The sequence below is a fragment of the Parambassis ranga genome, chromosome 6 (genome assembly GCF_900634625.1).
Source record: "Parambassis ranga chromosome 6, fParRan2.1, whole genome shotgun sequence".
NCBI lineage: Eukaryota > Metazoa > Chordata > Actinopteri > Ambassidae > Parambassis > Parambassis ranga.
The window spans coordinates 9,792,093-9,812,459 of NC_041027.1; the positions used below are offsets into that span (position 1 = coordinate 9,792,093).

Sequence of the window (20,367 nt, forward strand, 5' to 3'; positions counted from 1 at the left end):
CTAAACGATCTCATCTTTTCCATGTTCAAATAAAAAGGATTAAAAACATTTTTATTATAAGAACTTTACAGCTTTACTGATATAAGTTTATCAAAAATAGCTACAAAATACTCTACACAGGATATGCAACATGTAATACATAGAATGAATAAAAAAAAATACACTGTAATAAATGCATGAAAACCACATAATCACACTAGGGAAAGAATATATACCAAGATTTAGAGCCAAAATTAGCTCAAAGGCAATAGTCCGTAATCATATGAACCATTATACAAAGAAATCTGCTGTAACAAGATTAAAAACCTGCTTCATGATCCTGATCCCCTTTTTACAGATTATACATGTTTGGGAAACTTTATTATTTTGGAAAACAGTGTGAAGTAGAGCATGTCCATTGTGTCCATTAAATGAGTCTAGTGTCAGGCCAGAACGGTTTATGCTGTTATAAAGTAGTATGTAGTTTCCCCCCTTTATTTTTTTTGTCTTTGCTACAAAGTCCTCTCCCTCTGTGTGATAGTCAAGTGCTTTTTTTATTGCAACCAGTTGCTGTGCTCATTGTACCTGTGCAGTTTTGGCAGCTGTGACAGCTGTTATGTTGCTAAACCATCAGCCGTCATTTCTGGTGTGAAGAAAAGTGCAGATATGTTCATATGTAATTTGACAACATGATTGAAGTTGAGATCATTGATCATTGAGATGCAGTTAAGACACGTTCAGGTCCTCCTCTACTTCATCCTCCTCCTTTACACTATTTCGGTGGTCACCACGACTGATGGATATACCCATCTCTTTCTGAAGGGCCTCCAGGCTGGACTGGCTGATGAAATGCCTCAAGTTCTGTGATGGCAACAGCTTCTGAAGCTCCTCCAGTTTGTGGTAGGCCTGAAGAAGAATTCAAGAACACAAAGTGCTCAGGGTTCATTCAAATAAAATGGAACTTAATTTTAGGAGTAACATCATTTCAGATGTAACAAAAAGACAATAGTCACCGCTTGGAGATTGCCTTGATGACAATGATGATCGACCAGGAAACCAAATGCATCTCCAATTCTAACGGCTGGGTCCAGCTCTGGCTCCTCCAGCAGGGCTTCACACAACCGAGCTGCCTCACCAGGATTCTCATCATACAGCCTACATTGAGGTGAAAACATGGATATATATATATATATATATATATATATATATATATATATATATATATATATATATATATATATATATTTATATAAAAATCATAGAATGAATCTATCCCTCCTCACAACTTTACATTCTTACCTTCGTATGTGCACAAACTTCTTGATTAAGGTGATTTTATGCTGCAGGTCAGCCAGTCTAACCTCCTGCTGACCAGATGAAGCGTCCTTTGATTTGGAGAAACACTTGAAAGCCTCCATCAGAGCATCCAGAGCCTTTTCATAGTTCTGATAATCATCAATCTCCACCTTAACCCCGACAAAAATTAAGTACTTTAATAGACTGGCTTTTCTTTTGAAACATAGACAGGTAGACAATGGATCTAATATTACTGAATCAGTATTTTTGAAAATGAAAAATAGCTAGTACACTTATTAACTTGACAATGGAGGAAAATTAACCTACCTGAGCACAGGCTTCATAGAAGCCAGCAAGCAGATCCAGTGCCCGGGCTTTTGTGTAGAAAGTAATGATAGTCTTTAAGATGTCTGGATTTTTACGCCAGTCAAGAGACTGCAGGTAGTTGGCAGCCATGATGAAAAGCTCTTTCTGACGACTCATTCCAGCAAAGTAAACTATTTTCTCAGTGTCACCTGACTTAAGGAGCGCCCTCATTGCCTATAAGAAAAAAAAAACACATTTTCAACAACAATTTTTTAAAGCTTTTACAGTTACATGTATAAATATAGTGTTTATGAAAGCTGCATTATTACCTTGTGTTTGTTAGATGCCAGTATGTATTTCTTGGTGGCCAGGTGATAGTTGCCTTGACGCATGCAGCAGTCAGCAATCTTCTCTGCCAGCCCTCTGCTGGCCTCTTCAGACGCATCAGCAGGAGTCATTCTGTCAGCCAGTTCCTCTGTGATAGTCAGGTTCTGATTCACACACAGCTCCAGGGCTTGTTGGTACTGGGAACGCACACACATGTGAAGACAAACATACGGTGAGCAGACATGAACAGCTCTGTGGATGTAGAGCCAATACTGTGTCACACAGATACCTTCTTGGCTGCTACCAGTAAGTCCACGGCCTTCTCATACTGGGAATGTGTGATGAAGAACTCAGAACAGCGTGCTAGGAGTGCCGGGTCAGAGTTCTCATTCAGGTCCTCTGCAATCACCTGGAGTGCAGAGAACTGCTGGGTGGCAAAAGCCAGCTCTAGAGCTTTTGAAACATAACCGGCCTACAAGAAAGACATGGATTAAAAACATATAGCCGCTATAATACTACTACTTTTAAAATGACAATGCTTGCTGTCCTCCATTCCTCCCTTCCTCATCAGAATTAATACATGTTACACTACTGCCCTCTTGTGGAATGATGTAAAACACATGTTGCTTTTTGTGTCTTTAAAGGTAGGGTAGGAGATTTCATTCTGATGCACTTTTTGTTAAATTAGTGTAACTTCTCTTTACAATCCGATAGCAACCGATTAGTTAGACAGTTTGCATTAAAACGAAGAATATTAATCATCTGTGGAAGCTATAAAACGCTAAAAACATCAGCCAATCCTCCAGGTGGACCCTGCACGGAGTATTGGCTGGTTGTCACTCTCTTCCTCCTCTGTGCCCACCAGAGAGGTACGTGCATGATGGCCGAAGTCACAGACCGCAGCTCGTCTTCAGGTAATGCACGTCCATGTGATTGGGAGGCGTGGCTTCGGGGTGAGCTCCAAGAGAACGGGGTGTGGGTTTACTTTCGAAATCTGGCTGACTCTCACTGAGTTTTCAAAATCTCCTACCCTACCTTTAATACAGCACAACATGAATTTCTGAGAATCATCACAGGGAGCAAACACAATGAGAACACTGAACACACAGACCTTTTGGTAGAGAGCAACCGCCCTGTCCATTTGGGCTCCTTTCTCTTCATAATAGCAGGCAGCCTCCATCATATCCTCCGGGTTACTGAGCAGAGCCAAGTTCATCAGCTGGTCATCCAAACCATTCTCCTACAAGTAAACAAACCGCTTGATGAGTTGTGATTCAAAGACATTTCGCACTGAGGCTGCTGGTAAACAGAAAGGTACACAGTGGAGCACTTTACCTTACAGAGTCGTATGGCATTGTTGTAGGCCTGGGCTCGTGTGTAGAAGTGAACTGCTTGTTTGATGTCATCATGGCCCTCATAATGTCTGGCCAGGTGGTATGATGCTGCTCTGTCACCTGTGTTATTGGCAATCTCAGAGGCCTGGTAAATAAATAAATGCATCCTGTTTAATTATAGAAAATGTACAACTAACGTGCATTTATAGACCCATTACAAAACATTAGAAATCTGAGTGCTTGAAATGCAAATTAAATATTTCTTTCTACTTTAAATCACCTTTTGAATGTTTCCCATGTAGCAGTGGACTCGAACGAGGGACAGGTAATCTTGAGCACACTCATAGAAATGCAGTGCTGAATCCATGTCTGACTGGCTCTCCAGGTACTGGGCCCACCACTTATAGATACTCCTGTATTGATAGTACAGTGTATAGTATGATAGCATGATGTGATGATGTCTCAGATGATAGGTAAGCCTGGACTTACTTGTCTTTCATTTTGTTAACATAAATCTCTAGAGATGATATGTCATCCTGGAGCATTCTGGGCACCTCCACTCTGTGTGTGTCTGATTTCTCATAACTGCAAAAAGGAGAAGAAGAAAATAGACTTTGTTTCATTGTCACAAACTCTTGTATCACTGGCTTAAAACCACAGAGAGTATCATACTAAGCCAGGGCCAGTATCTTGTCTCCCATAGACTCCTGGTATTTGGCATAGTTGTAGTAGGTGGTGCGCAGATGGATGCGATCATGACTTTCAGCGATTTCCAAAGCTTGCTGCCATTGGCCGGACGCCTGGTAGAAAATGTTCAGCAGGTCATAGCGTTGACAACTCTTGTACAACTTCTCTGCATCTTCCTGTTTGAAGACAGGAAAAGATGATGGAAAGATAAATGCTTTTGGTCCGGGAAGTCCCGCGGTCTGTGTGCGGTGAAATACTGTGACCTAAAAAGAGGATGTGTTATTTGTAGCCAAAGGATGTGGCATTACTGTATGTGTTGGCTGCGGATTATTTGTTAAAAGAAATCTCAACATTGATTTTGTAAACTGAAGTGTAATGATAGGCTTTTCTACTTATTTTATTATACTAATTTACAGCAGAGACACATGTGCACCAACTTGAGTATGAGCGATCCAGTCATTTACACTTGAGTCTTACCAGCATGCCGAGCTGAATGGCCAGCATCGCCACTTGGGCTTCTGGCTCGGCCTCAGCCTCCGCCTCCTTCAGTGCTTTTGCTGCCCTGGCATTTCCCATATTCCCAAGGCACACGCGTGCCACATCCATCCGGCGGGTTTTCACACACATCCGTGCCATGTTTTCCCATACTGCTTTACTACAGGAAGAAAAGAGAGAAATTGAAAGGGTAATGTGTGGCTCACAGCACTGGCATTTTATTATTCAGCTACAGAACAACTGTTGTGTACATGTGTACATCCGTTAACAGATTTCCTGTTTGGACAAATACCCTGTTCATATATGCTTAAATTATTTTCCAGATATTTCTAGTTCAGTTTAGAACCAGTGTTTAAATCTTCCTCTACTAATCTGTTATATCTTCAATATTAATCCTAAGTAAAACAAAGACCTCCTACACAATTCACAAATTTGCATTCATATATTAGATTACCAGATTAGATTAGATTAGATAAGTGCAGAATTTTTAAACTTAAAGCAAGAAGTGCTCTTTCTATTTTTTTTTCTTTTTCTTTTGCTGACGTCAATCCCCCCCCCTCCCTGCTGCTTTAGCTTCAATTCCAAATTTAAGATTCCACAGCCATCTGGTCTCTATTTGCATCCACTCCCACCTCCATGCTTTAGCTGATACAGATGTGGGCTGTTTATTAAAGTCAGGCAACAGGAAATACCCCAAATCTTTGGGGGCCCAACTATAACAAGGAGGCCAAGTGAATTAAAAGAAAGTAGTAAGTGTGAGCCAAAATCCAACTCTATATGGTCACATAATACGAACCTCCAAAACAAAAAGGGAGATATTTAAAAAATGCTGAGAAAAGTCGAGATGGCGGTAAGATCTAGAGAGCCAGAAAAGGAAAGACAAGAGAAGAAACGGGTCTACATTTGGCCCCTCTTCCCATCCTCTTTTCCTCTCAGGAAACACATCCTGTTGCTGGCTGACCGTGACGACCAATGTGTTGCAAAGGGGAGAGAGGACTTTAGCGAACACCCCCTGGTCTCCAGACAAAAGAATACACCAAGCAGTGACGTCTAAGAGGGGGTCTTTTTTGGCATTCCCTCTCACAAATACACTGACACACACACACACACACATATTTAATGGTCATGAAGGAGTGCGCCATGTGTTTAAAGCTTGCTACAGTTGAGGACCGATGTCTCGGACTATGATGAACAGCAACTCCCCCACATTTCAACTCTGACCTGGACGATCTGCAGAGAAACTGTGCGTGAGAAAGAGAGAGAAAGAGGGGGAAAGGCAGAAAGAGCCAGAGGGAGGTGGGCTAGCGGACTTTTTGTTCCAAACAGGCAGCAGGGGCTCTGCATGTCGAGAAACAGTCTTGAGTAAAGTAAGCAAAGTAACTTTCGAGCAAGCTCCTAGCAACACTATCTGAAGGATTTTTCAGTTTTATGCCTCTAAAGCAAAGAGGCATTGCTGACAAAAAAAACAGAAGAAAAACTACTACATATAAACACCAGCTGCACACACAGAAGCCAGACGAGTGCAACAGGCAAAGCCCCGAGGAGAGGAAAAACAGAAGAAAAAACTGGGAAAAAAATCTCACAAAGACTGAAATCCAAAAGCCAAGCTGCAGCCAGCCGGAGCCAGTGGAATGGACCTAGGTGCCAATTGGATTAATACTCACGTCCCCACAGTGCTGTCTGAGGAGGAGGGCTGAGGACCTGCTGCAAAGACAACCAACTCCTGAATGAGGATGAATGGAGATGTTCTTTAGCTAAACTTTAAAAAAAAAAAAAACACTCTTGCCAATTCCACCTCTGTGCAGCTGGAGCGACAGAATTTAGCAGCTGGAAGAAGAGACTGGTGGAGGAGGTGGAGGGGAGTCAGGGGACCCAGAGCACTGCAAGTGCTACTGGCCCAGAGGAGAGGCAAGAGAGCAGGCAGCACGCTCAAGAGGAACCGGAGCCAGAAGAGGGACAGAACGGAGGGGGAGAGGTGGCGGGCATCAGGCGTCGCATGGCCGTGCAGCGGCTGGTAGCTGCAGCGGTGGCAGTAGCCCTGCTGTCCCTGGTCCTAAACAATGTTGCAGCCTTCACACCCAGCTGGGTCCTACAGGCTCTGGACGACGGGCGTAAGCGGAGTGTAGGACTATGGAAAATGTGCCCCACTGGTGGGGAAAAGGGCCGTGACGACCTCCAGGCTGGTAGAAGGGTGCAAGGGTCACAGAGGCAATGTGAAGGCATTGGATGGGGCTCAGAGTATGCAGGCTATCAAGAATCCCGCAGCACCGTCAAATGTAAGTGTTTACTTCACCTTTGCATTTAACTCTGAGCAGATAGTAGACATGTTGATTGATTGCCAGATGGACTGGCTCCAGACAGATACTATGAGTATCACTGTCATCTGACACGCTGATGTAAACATTGCCCCGTCAGCCAGTACTACATTTAAAAACCCAGTTCTTTGTGTTGGCTGCCAAATGGATTTGAATATCTATAAAAATATTCAGACAAAGTCAGAGCTATGATGGATTTATGTGCTTTACTGATGTAAGCACCATTGAGAAATCACTATTCAAGAACAAGTCTAGGAAATGCTTCCACTTGCCAGCAGTACTGAGCACAATGGGCAGCACTGTTTACTAAGGTTAAACAAAGAGAGGTGCATCACCATTCATGACTTCAATGAATTCAATTATTTTTTAAAGATCAACACCATCTTGTCTTGTGTATGTTATTAACATGTTCAAACCACAACAAATCTGACACAAATTCTCCTTTGGTCCCTCAAGTGCAGTTTAACATGATGCGAGCATGCAACCTGATGGCAACTGTGGCTCTGACTGCTGGTCAGTTGATCTTCCTCCTAGGCCTAATGGAGCTGCCCTTCATCACACAGGAATCCCAGTGGTGGGAGGAGGCCATTGCTGCACTCTTCCAACTAGCCAGTGAGTAACAGCCTTTCCTATACCTTGTTTGCATAAAAAGCCTTGCATATGTAGGACTGTGCGTATACTATTCTGATGCTGAAATATTGAAGTTCAGATGCTGCACAACAAAGTTACATGGTCATTGGCAGACCATAAAAATGGGGCTACAGACTGAGAGAGCAAATCTGCCTGACTGATACTATGAAAACTACTCTTCTACAAAAGAAAGCAGACCTCTCTCTTCACATTTAGGCATTAAAAATGAAATGATGATGTTTTGAATGTATTTTTAACAACTATAACAATAAAAATGTGTCAAATAATCCACACTGGTAGAGGGAAAAAAGCTAGTGTTTCCAATTTTAGCACAGAGCAACCAAGACAAAACAATAGACCAAGAAAAGTGAAGATAGAAGAGAGACTAGGAAAAAACAAAGCGGGCCCTGCTCAGGATTAATTAACATTAGTGCAGGCACTGAGACACAACTCCTTCTCTTCAACTAGCACCCATCAATCCCACTATGCAGACTTGGCTGGCATGGCTTGTCCCAGTGCCCCTGTTGAGGAAGTGTGCTGTGTTGTGTGCTGTGGTCACTCAGCTGCTTGGTATCAGAGTAGCAAAAAAAGGGGGTCTGCACTGGGTCTAATTTTAGTTCTAGTCCAGAATCCATGGGCCTGAGCTGCAGCTAGCCAGAGAGCGACTGTCGGGCGCCAGGATATCCCTGCTCAGGACGAGGAAATGTCTGTGACTACCTGTTATGCAAACCCCTGAGCTGAAGAAGGAAAAAGAGGGGAGGGAGAATGGACGGGAAAGACAGTTTTCGACAGGGACTGTGTATTTGTGTGCACTGGCAGTAGGGAGTTTGTGCATACATGTTTGTGTGTGTTGTGATTGTGTGTTTATAGTGCGCTTTAGTAGAGACACATGACAACAGGGTGGGATTTGCCTCTGTCTAGATAAGCTGGCCTCGCTTTTATGTCTGTGTTTACAAGATGTCAAGAGCAGCAGCAAATAAAGAATCTCCTTTTTATTGTATATTCAGCACGCTATGCAGCAGATAGGTCGGCTTTTATCTGGGGACCTTGGTTAGAGGACTGAGATCCACCCAATGTTACAGTGTTTTCCAACACCACCAGCCAAACGTACATGACCAAGAAGTCAAAGAAAAGACAAGGCATGACTAAGGAACACAGTGGCAATATAGACAAGGGACGAACAAAACCTCAACTTCCCTGAGAGCTAAAAATAATCATGGAAAAAAATGTCATCTTCCAATTTTGTTCTCTTACCATGTATGGTCACAAAATCTGATGAGTAACCAGATGACATGTCCACAGCCAGAATTGTTAAACGTTGGATCTCAGTGGGAGTTCAAGAGTTTGTAGAAACACTTCTAATTTAAAACTACTTGCATGTTCCAGGACAATGTATTAAAAAAAGTAAAGTTTCTTCTTTGCCTTAACAATAATGGTTTGCTGTATTGAAGTGTGTTTTCCACAGTACTGTATAATATTTGACCTTCTAGACAGTTTAATACAAAAAAATAATAGAAAGTCTGATCGTCCGAGTACTGACAGCTGTCAGTAGGCTTCTACTCCTTTAGCCCTCCCCCCCACCGAGCCTGTGAATGGGCTTCGGTTCTGAATGAATGGAGATATTTTTACCCATCGCTCTCTTTTCTCTGGAATGTTTTCATTTTCACATGTGCCAAAAGCCTCCACAATTGTAAGCAAAGTGTGAGAGGCTGGAAAAACAATATTAAGCTCCACAGAGCGATATCTCAGCAACAGCGTTGGCTTGTGCACGATGAAAGCACGACACTGGCCACTTCACCCCTGGAGACAGCTCTGGAATGTGTTTTCTGAATGGACGCAGCTCCAACATGTCAAATGTCAACACTCCCTCTGAGATATAATTTCTTTTGATTTTGAGGAACTCTGTGGCTTAGTTCATATTAATGTGTAACTGTGCTTAAAAGAATAATCAGGCTAAGCAGGTTCCAGCAGTGATCAGTGGCCTTTAAGAATATTCCAAGACACGACTAACTGGAATAAGGGCAAAGGAGCCAAACATATTTCCAAGAACTCAGCCTTAATATGACACTTATTTTTCTCTGTGACAGATTGTGTCAAATATCCAGCAAATACATTAACCACAAAGCTTAGGGTGTGGTGAGGAGGAAAGGAAGGAAGGATGGAAAAAGGAGGAAGGGGAAGGAAATCTGAGAGATAAGTCTGTGCCAAAAAAGAAGTTCACACAGCCCACCCTGGCTGGAAACAGGACAGGAGATTATTCATTTTCTTGGATAAGGAGCCAGACAGGTTAAACACGAGCGGATTGAGCAAACAGTTGCATTCTTAGGCGTACACACAGTGGTAGACACGCAATGATACACAGACACAATTATTCACATCCTTACTTAAAACAATGAGAGCCATCATACTGTAGAGGTAGAGAAAGAAGTATAAATGAACTCCCTCCTTTGGTGCCGCTGCCTGCTCCAGGAAACTGACTGATTCATATCCTAAAGCACTAACATCCCTGTTTCCAGTGATTATTTTTGGTCCTTGTATTTATGCCACTGTGGATGGAGCACGTTTTCAGATGTTTATTATTGTTGAACTACAGTATGGCTCCAGACCATAAAACAGACTGAAGTACACTTGAATACCATTCCCTTTATATGTATCTTTAATGGTAAAGAATGAGGAAAGGTGTGGGCTCTAAAGGCACTCAATAATGTCCTGAAAACAATGTTAAGATCAAAGAAACAACATGGAAGCAAAGGCTGTGGCTCTCTACTCTTGCATGCAAGCAGCAGTTCCTCATTGCGTGAGTTAAACTGTGCGACTCAAAGAAATCAGAAGATATTTCAAAGGCATTTCCGAGCATATAGTCATCCTCTGATATTTCTATGCTACTGAGAACTTTAATCTGGAGATCTCAGAAGTTCTTCCTAGGAGGAAACAGATTTCCTAATTCAAAGGCCCCACACAGAGCTCCAGCTGATCTGTGAAGAATAGTGAACATGAGGGATTGCACCAAGGCATTCACTTACTTCAGAATATCCAAGAAGTGCTGCTAGAATTTTCTCTATTTCTTTATAAATGTGAGCCAAAACACCAGATTTTCACACAAGTCATAAAAGCAGACAGACAAGCCACAACAAATAAAACAATATTATACATCTGCTGATTTTTCTTTGGGCCATACTTTTACAGAAATTTAGAAAAGAGTTGACTCTAGAGTAGGGGTGTAAGAAAAAATCGATTCTATGAAATATCGCGATATTTTATTTGCAGATACTGGTATCGATTTAAGTTGTGGCCAAATTGATTTTTTATTATTATTTAAGAACAAACATTAATTCCAACATCTTACTTTTGGGGTGCACACTGTCTCTTTCAGTTAAAAACAATTTGAATGTGAGATACAGTGCATTGTGCATTGTTCTTATAATTAAAATAATTATAGTTAAACATTTTGTTCTGAGTGAAAGATGTATTAGTAGTATTCAGATGAGGCTTTCCAAACAATCTTTCCATACTCTTAAATATATATATATATATATATATATATATATATATATATATATATATATATATATATATATATATATATATATATATATATATATATATATATATATATAAAATCGCAATATATATCGTTATATCGTTTGTTACAGTATCGGGATATATCGTATTGTATCGTGACATGTATCGTATCGCCAGATTCTTGCCAATACACAGCCCTACTCTAGAGTGCATTGTTACTGTCTGCAGGCTCATCATACTTATTGTTGTGACTATGTAAGCCATGGGTTTTTAGTAAGTATTAGTACGCTAATGTGCTGAGCTGAATGACGGAGAGTGTCATAAACCATTTTCTTTAGCTATGCTAAGTAACCACTATGCCTCAAGAGAACTGCTAGGAAGTCATTTCTTCATAACTGACCATTCCTCATAATTATTCCTCAGTATTTGCACACTGCAGCTCTCATAATATATGAACATACATCTTCCTTTTAGATTGAGGTGTAGGCAAAGATCAATGTATTTTCAGTAAGCTCAATCTGTTCTGTCTTTGCTCCCACTCAGGTTTTGTGCTGGTGATTGGACTTGTGACCTTCTACAGGATCGGGCCTTACACGCACCTGTCCTACTCCTGCTACTTGGACATAGCTGCTTGCCTGCTGGCCACATTGGCTGCAGCCATGCTCATCTGGAACATTTTACATCGGCGTGACGACTGCCTTGCACCTCGAGTTATAATCATCAGTCGCTCACTAGCATCACCCTTTCACCCACGCCTAGACAATGACTATGTGGAGTCACCTTGTTGAGCCGCGAGACCTTTAAAAACAAGGCGATCATCAGAACTAACAGGCTACAGCGACAAGACTGTGCTCTCCATTGTTCAGGTTTAACTCCAGTGACATGACTCTCACCAGAGGAAGACATTTCTGCGTAACAGCTGGACCAACATGTACCTGCACTCATATTCAATCCTCCTCCCACAATAAGGATATCAGAATTATTTTGCTGCTTAGTGCACTGAAAACACATATTATACTAAAGCAAATAAATAAAGCAGTCCTAAAGTTCCAGGCATCTATATAAGTGAGTCACTCCCCTGAGTGACGTTTAAGGTATTTACACATGGGTGAGCTGTTTGATAACTAATTTGGATTATGAAAAGATCAAGCTGGAACTTGACCTGCTTTGTTAAAGGTGCACTTGTTAAATGGTCTCCTGCATAATTAATTAATTGGAAATATATATGACATATATTGAAATTCTAATACCAGAATACCTCATATTTGTCTACATCTTTTAAAAAAACATTAGTTTTAATACATATTAATATTAGTGATATATGTTGCAAATAGGTTGGTAAACTAACAAGGCAAAAGCAGAGTGTGTCAACTTTAGCTTTAACTTTTTCATTGTGCTGCTTCAAAATACATTTACTAGTTTAAAATAGATACTGAAAGATCGCAGTTTGATCAAATTGCTAAAAGACATTCACTCTGTGAGTCCTTTTTACTCTTGAAACAAGGAAAATAAGAAGGCAAATGAACTGAAAATGAATATTTTTTGAATTGATGTTGTCTTTTTGGAGCATTTGTTGTTAAATATATGGTTACAACTAAAGCTGCAGTTTGAACTGACAGATATATCTTTGCATCTTTTTCACTTTTCAAGAAGCTTTTCATATGAAACTCTGCTCGCTTGTGGTACATACTGTATATGTAAATTAATATAATATAATATAGAAAAATAGAACAGTGCTATCAATAGTAGCAGTATTATTGTGACCATATCACTCTTCTGCAAATAGTTCCAGGCTATCTGTGGGTCTTCCACATAACAGCACACTAAAATAATAATATATCATGTAATAAATAAATTTATTGATAAATATTCAAACTCAGTGCCTGTTGTTGTCTTTGTTTCTCTCTCTCTCTCTTCGCAGTTTGATGATTTTATGAAATGACTGTAACATAATGCAGCCAGTTATGACTATAGCATCATATCAGTATCAGTGGGAACACTTCCTCAGGTTCTTCCGGATGAAAAGGGGGAGTTTTTCTTTTTAAATAGACATAGCAATACAAAAGACAGCGAGACAAGGCTTGCATTAATATCGGTAGATAGCCCTGTAGCATGTCACCTAAAAGTCAAGGACAACATGAATGAGAGGAAGTACCACAGTCTGGCCTGAGTAAGACATTCCAACCTGTATCTGCTCTACTGATTTTAACAGCGGGGGGGGACTTTCATACTGAGAATATTTGGTTTGAATAAAGTCTATTATATCTTTTCAGAACATCCAGGGACGAAGTTGAGTCAAGTCCTATTTTCTGAGATAATTATGTATAGTATGCAGCTCACCCACACAACTGTGACTTGGGTACTTGACCTTGTCTAGCATCTCCAACAAATTATATTATGAGACTTTACATAGATGTACAAGCTGTGCTCACAAGCCAAACTCAGACTTGAATATGAGAACCTTTGTTGATTATAGGGTCTAAATCACAGTCATGTCCCAGAAGATACAGGTTACTGCCGCAGGAAGTGCATATTCTCGTGGGTGGAGAAATGCAGGAATTGAACAATACAATACCAATCTTAAAAAAAAAGCACTAGTAAAAATAGCCATCAATGAGGAACTTAGTAAAGCTGTCATCAGGCCTATTAAACTCATTGGAATATCCGGCCAGTGGAATATGCTGTTTTCCCATTTGTTTGTTTTTATGCTTTTTTTCCCTTAATGTTGCGTAATGTTTGTACGTGCAAGAGCAACACACGGCAGAGTAAGTGCCATGAATCACGTATTCACCAAAAGATAATATCAGATCACTGGCAAAGTTGCGTATGCATTTCTGTATGCAGGACTGAACACACACATCCTTTTTGTGAGCTAATTTAATGTTTGGGAGAATGGGAAGGGCACTCCTTTTGGGCCACACTGGCATGAAGACCTTGTGTGTGTGTGTGTGTTTAGAAAAGTACATCCCTTTAGAACACACCCGCACACTAACAGAAGCTGTTACATATATACACACGAAGAGTTCCTTCCCTCAGCAGAGACACAAAAAAGTGCTTAATCATGTCCTGTATACAATCTGTTTCATGTACCTACATAAGTACAAATAAAGTTTGGTTTTGGTGGATGTAATTTGGTCAAACAATTATGGTGTGATCGATTTGTTTATGCATAATGTATTTATGGGAATAACAATTTGCCAGACTGTCAAAGTTGATCAAATATCTGATTCTAAATAAAGGCTGCGTGAATTGATCAGACTTGAGGATACCATTAATGATTACAGATGTACTGTGCTAGTTTGCCCTTAAGTGTCTGAGGTGATGAGTGACACAAGAAGGGGAGAAAGGCAAGTGGCAACAATGCCTCCTTTTCTACATATGTCAAAAGCAATTTGTGAACAGCTCGCCCACTGTAAACCATTGTGGAGCATTCCGAGAAGAGTCAAGGCTGTGGTAACAATGTGTGCTTTGCTTAGCCTTTGAACTAAGGCCCATGTGGAAAAGACTAGCGGGGATGTGATGACAGTGATCAAACAGAGGGATGTGTCCCCAGCCGGTACAATATCCTGCATGTCTTTTCTCTGTGCTGACAAATGCATGCATGATGTGCACATATTCACGTCCTACCTCTTGATGAGCTTGATGGACTTAAAGGCTTCATCCATGTCACCAATAGTCAGGTAGAAGCTGAAGTTGAGCATAGCATCACGGGTGGCCTTCTCACAGTTCTCCAGACCCACAAAGTCTCTGAGTGCTCGTCTGGACACCATATGGGGGAATGGGGCTGGTGCTTTTTTTGTCAGTTGGGTCTGCTGTGAGGCTGATGAAACCTGTGTTACACATGAATCCGGCTCCCCAGGCTGAGGAGTGTCAGGAAGATGGTGTTACAATTAGCAACCATATGACTAAAAGCCATAATAATACTGAAACAATTTCATGGGGACAGACGTTGGGGGTTAGAGGCAGAGCAAACCAAACAACAAGGGATCACCCACCACATCTATTCATAACTACTGGACACAGGTCAGTGAATTCTAGACATCCATGGATGCATTTGTGCTACTGCTCGTGCAGAGTCAGTATTTTAATTTTCTTCTTAAATGCGGCACAAGGCATACACAATCACTGTTATTTGGGAGTCACAAACATCAACGCTTGCTGAACCATCTACAGGGGACACTTACTTCCGATCGAAAAACACCACCGCTCCGATATACTAGCTGGGGTGTGAGTTTCACATACAAATAACAATAAAAGTAAACAGACACACAATGAATATGTAAATATATGAATTTTCAAGATGTGCAATGAAAAAGCCTTATCATCTTTGCTGCGAAGACAACACAAATGCATAATGTGTGTGTTCTCTCCTCTCACCTTGCAGGTAAAATAGTAGTAGGGCACATCAAGAGCAAGAAGGGTCTGCAGGCCTGAAGGTTTGGGGTAGCAGTCCTGCAAGAGGAGCCCGTGCTCCTGTGTACAGAAGAGTGTCACCACAAACACATCCACCTACGGGAACGGGAAAAGAGGACATAGTTATAGTGCAACATAGACATAGTCACGCCAGGTCTAAAATCTACCAAAATGTTTTACATAACTTGTTTTGTCCACAAAGACACATAAGCCAATATACTTGTAAAGGAATTGTCTTTACCATATCCAGGTAACCATTTGATGAGGATTCAGAGCTGATTGGCACTGTCTCACAAACAAAAAGACGAGGTTCACTCTCATCCCAGAAGTGAGACACAGGACAACGACCGCTTAGGTCTGTCCCCTGTGACTCCTGCCTGAAAAAGGAAAAAAAGAACCAAAAAGAATATAGTGTGCGTAAGGATAAAGATCGAGAAGATCATTTATATTGATGAAAACAAGTGCAATTACTTTTCACTTTCTTCTGGTTGTGAGATACCGCTGGATGGTCTGCCAGTGAAGAAGTCAAAGTGTGTCACAGTGTCCATCTCAACATCATAAAAGTACACTTTGTGATCTGGCCGCCCATTAACCTGAGAGAAAAGGATGTACATTCATCTCAATGAATATATTTAATCTTCCATAAAAAGCAGCATTGTCATCATGATTTCAACAATAAGAGTGAGACTGTATGTTCACCTGAGAAATTAAGATGCTGACTTGGCTGCCATTGGCATTACACTTGACTGACCTCAGGGCTCCCAGATTGGAAATCTGGTCAGCTAGGTTCTTAGAACTGCTGTGAGCTTTGGCATCTCTACAAACATGCAAAAAGAAACATGTACAGAAAAATGCAATAAACTGTAGGGAGTTATTTTCTAACTTTGGAAAGCGACCACATACCTTCTGGAGAGGTCAAAAACTCTGATGTATGCTGTGTCTGTGCCTACCACCAGGTAAGACTGGCACACATTAAGCAGCACAGGGTTTCCCTCTGCCTTGGAGAAGGTTAAGAGTTGCTTCACAGTGCCCTAGAGGGAAGAGAGAGAAAAAAATCATGGTTCCATTAGGACAATCACTTGCAGGCAAGTGTAACGTTAAGATTACTCATCCATGTGTGAATAAGAACAGAAAATAGCGCATTGCTATCAAAGTGAGTAAACAGACCTGTGGCGTGCGAATTTGTACCCTGTTGGGTTCCACGGTGTACAGGTTCTCACCGTGTACAGCTACCACATGGGAATCACAAGGAAAGGAGCCTAGGAAATCAGAAAGAAGGTGGTAAAATAACCACATCTGTATCATATGCTGTTTGGACTGTGCCATAATTTTTTGTTCAGAATTGTACCTGTGCTGCGTAGAACTATGCCAGAAAGCTCATACACAGTCACCTGCTTGCCATTCCAGACAGTCACTGAGTCCTGTTTTTCGACATAAAAGAGTTACTTTAACATCACGATTAAAATTTATGAATAACCAAAATTCATAATTCACTATTTACAGTTTTACCTTGGTTACACACACTCCCTTTATGTGCATATCAGACTGCAGAGCAAGGTGCACTCCTGTGGTGAACTGAGAGATGCTGAGCTGTGTTGGCGTGAGCTGCACTGCTGCCACCTGCTGGCTGAAGTGGGCTGACATCACATGCTCACACAGGATCAGCACTGTGTTGGAGTTGTTGGCTGCCAGCAGATTCAGGCTGGAGCCCCACTGAAATCAAAGGTTTGAGTAAACCTCCTAAACCACAGAATACTGTGCATATCATTGCTATATACTGTACATATATAGCTGTTAAGTGAACACAGAACCAGAGATTACCTGTAGCTGAGTGACATTTCCCTCTATTTCAGTAGGTGTCTGCAGTTTCCACTGGGCCTTTGTGTTGCTTCTGCTGCTGCCTGGCTGCACCACCATCCTCCACATTGCTATGCGTCCATGGGTGGTACCAGCTGCTAGGATTTCTAGGGATTAAACAATGTTATGTTATGTTATGTTATGTTATGTTATGTTACTGTACATACAAGGTTGGGGTTTTTACATATATGATATAAAGCATGATAACAAGGGAAAGCAAAAAACACAGTTACCTTTTCCAGGACAATGTGAAACACAGTTGATCAGCTCTCCCTTCTCAAACCCCAGAGTCTCATCAAGAGACAAAACATAGTTGTCATCTCTTTCCAGGTCCCAGAGCCTAAATAATTCAAGGGGAGGATTATTACTCAAGTTTCCAATAAGGAATGGTTGCGTATACAAACTGTGTATGTACACTGACCTGACCATATGTTCTCCAGTCGCTGTGATGAGGAGGCTGTTCTCTGTCCATACAATGTCTACATTCTGCCCGGACCTGCTACTCAACTTAACCTGTCAAAACGCACATGATTTACAGGCTAATTGCATAATAAATAAGCACAATTAAATACATCTAAAAAGGTTGTCCCCATTACGCTATTCCTAATACAGCATTACTGATTCCAAATCCTTTATCTTTATGTTGAAATAGATACAAAGATAAGAATACCTTCATAAACTCCTGTGCTCCACCCTCAGGTCCAAAAGTGTACTGTGACAACATGAGGTTCTCTGTGATCACTGCGAGAGTTTCTCTCATTTCAATATAAATAAGTTTCTTGATGGAGCCCTCCACACTGAGGAGTGGGGTCGTCTTACAATGCTCATCCACACTATGGACTTTACCTGTGTACATAGGACAAAGGAGAGATTCCTTCACACAGAACTCTGCTATTGTTGGTAATGACTGTATTTAAAATCAAGACTTTTTACAACCCAAATGACCCAAAGAAGGACTATTACCATCTGCAGTGCTGACATAGAATGCAAGTCCCTCTTGTGGTCCCATCTTTAAGGGTGCTCCCTTCCAACTGAACATGTCCAGAGCATTCTCATCTCCACTCACTGATGCTCGAGCCAGTTTAGCCACATCACTGTAAAAGGTGCAAGTATCAGCAAACAAGAAATTCAAGTCAAGAAAGTCTAGTGATATCACAATGTTTCTGATCCAGATTTAGTGACCTAAAAAGAAGCAGTCAACTACTTACTCCCCCGGAGAAGCTGGTCTGAAGATGCAGCAAGTTAAAGGTTTATTGTATTCATGCTTTACAAGATGGTTTCCTTGAAGTCTCCCTCTGGCATCCACCTTCCATACTGCCAGAACTCCAGTCTGTCAATGAATAATGACAATAGTTCAGGCTATACATCGGTACCCTGATATTTCTATAACCTGGCTCAGGCTATAAATGAATCTGTTTTAGATGACATATACACTTTATCTGTAACACACTCACCTGATCACCAGTGACCAAACGGCTACCAGAGCTACTCCACTCCAGCAGTGTGATGCAGACTGTATGTATGCTGGGCAGGACTGTTTGATCTCCAGAGGGGTGTGTCAGCAGCACTACCTCTCCATTCTCCCAGCCCAGCGCCAACACTGGTTTTGTGGGATGCCAGCGCAGTACTTCAGGCTGATGTGGTCGTTGTACATGGCAGCTCTCGACATACTCTCCCTGTAAATGGACATAAGCAGTTTAAAGTAGAGTTGATATGATAAATATGTATACCACTGATAATATTCATGTGCAATAATGACAAAACACACAGTGCATTTTGAATTCTTAGTGCTTACCTGCTGCAGGTAGAGGTCAACGTTGCCTCCTGTGGCAGGGTTGCTTGAGGCAACTGCCAATACAGGAAGAGCCGAGTGCCAGGCTAACTGAAAGGGCACATTACTGCTCTCAGGGGCTTCGATACGGTGATCAAAATACACCGCCATGACCCCAGGGTATCCCTCTAAATTAGAAAAATGGGAGCTGTCTGAAACCACAAGTATTCACATTTTCAGTTAGTTGTTCGTACGTGTGTCAGTTATCTCATTCACACTGTAAAAATGTATTAAATGAAACGCCAAATAGCAGCAACCAACAGCAACCAGTGATTCACAAACTAGGCTACTGGGACTAATGACAGTACTTGCTAAGTAGTTCATTTAGTTACTATTTTATACGAATAAACAAAGAAGGCTTAGAGGAATATATGTATCCTCTGTAAAACGTCCGTACAATCAGCTGACATTTATTCTGGCGGCGTTAAGTGGGAAAACAAGAGACATAAATTAGCGTTAACTAGCTGCTAGCATTAGCTAAGCTAAAGATAGCTTGTAAGCGTAAGCATTCATAACTGGCGCTCACAAACGCAGAGTGAAGTTGACTGTTTTCTTGAGTTACTGTAGAATTACCTTTTCTTCAGCTAAACGCTAAGCAATGATTCCAACTTGAAAAGCTTAACGACATCGACTCTTTCTACCACTGCTGCCGTGTAGCCTCCTGTGTAAGCATTTAGCGTCTCTCCCAGTTGCCCCTGACAACCTCGTCATTGGACAGGAGGCGGGGCGACGGAAAACAACGAGCATCCCCGAGTGATTGTCGAATATTGTACTTACAGAAAATACCGAGCAATGCTGACAACTTGTCGAAGACAGCGCTCAACATAAAATATTATGAAATATAAAAATGATATAATATATATTTATGTAAGAAATGCCTTGTACAAGAAGGGCCAGAGAAGGCTCTACCTGCTGAGGAGACATCGGTGCTGTTTTTTTGGAGTGAAAGGGGCACTCCTGAAGAACTTTTATGACTCTATGGTGGCATCAGTCATTCTGTACGGTGTGGTCTGCTGGAACAGCAGCATCACTGAGAGAAAGAAGCTGGACAGAGTCATCAGGAAGTCCAGCTCTGTCCTGGGCTGCTCTCTGGACTCAGAGCAGGAGGTGGGTGACAGGAGGGTCCTGACAAAACTGACATCCATGCTGGACAATGAGTCCCACCCCAAGCAGGACACCACTGCAGCACTGCAGAACAGCTTCAGTAGGAGACTGCTCCACCCTCGGTGTGTGAAGGAGAGATTCAGAAGGCCTTTCCTTCCTGCTGCTGTCAGACTGTATAATAAACACTTCTGATAGGTGCAATATTCACACACCACAGTGTACAATAAATTATTTATTATTATTTTTTTACAGACCACTTCTACCTCCACTC

At 41.5% G+C, this 20,367-nt stretch overlaps 2 protein-coding genes across 3 annotated transcripts; one reads left to right on the plus strand and one right to left on the minus strand.

Annotated features, from left to right (window-relative positions):
- Positions 1-258: 258 nt before the first annotated feature.
- Positions 259-19,686, minus strand: ift140 (intraflagellar transport 140 homolog (Chlamydomonas)). Of its 2 annotated transcripts, none has more exons than XM_028408013.1 (30): positions 19,566-19,686; positions 18,957-19,144; positions 18,616-18,837; positions 18,370-18,491; positions 18,125-18,255; positions 17,832-18,007; positions 17,583-17,674; positions 17,395-17,501; positions 17,126-17,268; positions 16,814-17,017; positions 16,653-16,725; positions 16,472-16,563; positions 16,208-16,335; positions 16,004-16,121; positions 15,776-15,897; positions 15,546-15,681; positions 15,269-15,400; positions 14,519-14,751; positions 4,407-4,584; positions 3,915-4,105; positions 3,732-3,827; positions 3,523-3,655; positions 3,244-3,387; positions 3,020-3,148; positions 2,198-2,380; positions 1,911-2,105; positions 1,603-1,815; positions 1,279-1,445; positions 993-1,134; positions 259-885 (listed from the first exon to the last, which is right to left on the minus strand). In XM_028408013.1, exons 2-30 carry the CDS (start codon positions 19,101-19,103, stop codon positions 706-708), a joined length of 4,329 nt encoding a protein of 1,442 aa, XP_028263814.1. In that variant the 5' UTR covers positions 19,104-19,144; positions 19,566-19,686; the 3' UTR covers positions 259-705. The 2 variants fall into 2 exon arrangements, with proteins under 2 accessions (XP_028263814.1, XP_028263815.1); XM_028408014.1 differs by having other exon boundaries at positions 18,957-19,120; positions 19,566-19,656.
- On the plus strand, positions 6,421-12,766 carry tmem204 (transmembrane protein 204). Its single transcript, XM_028408015.1, has 3 exons — positions 6,421-6,700; positions 7,196-7,351; positions 11,435-12,766. Exons 1-3 carry the CDS (start codon positions 6,421-6,423, stop codon positions 11,677-11,679), a joined length of 681 nt encoding a protein of 226 aa, XP_028263816.1. The 3' UTR covers positions 11,680-12,766.
- Positions 19,687-20,367: the final 681 nt, after the last annotated feature.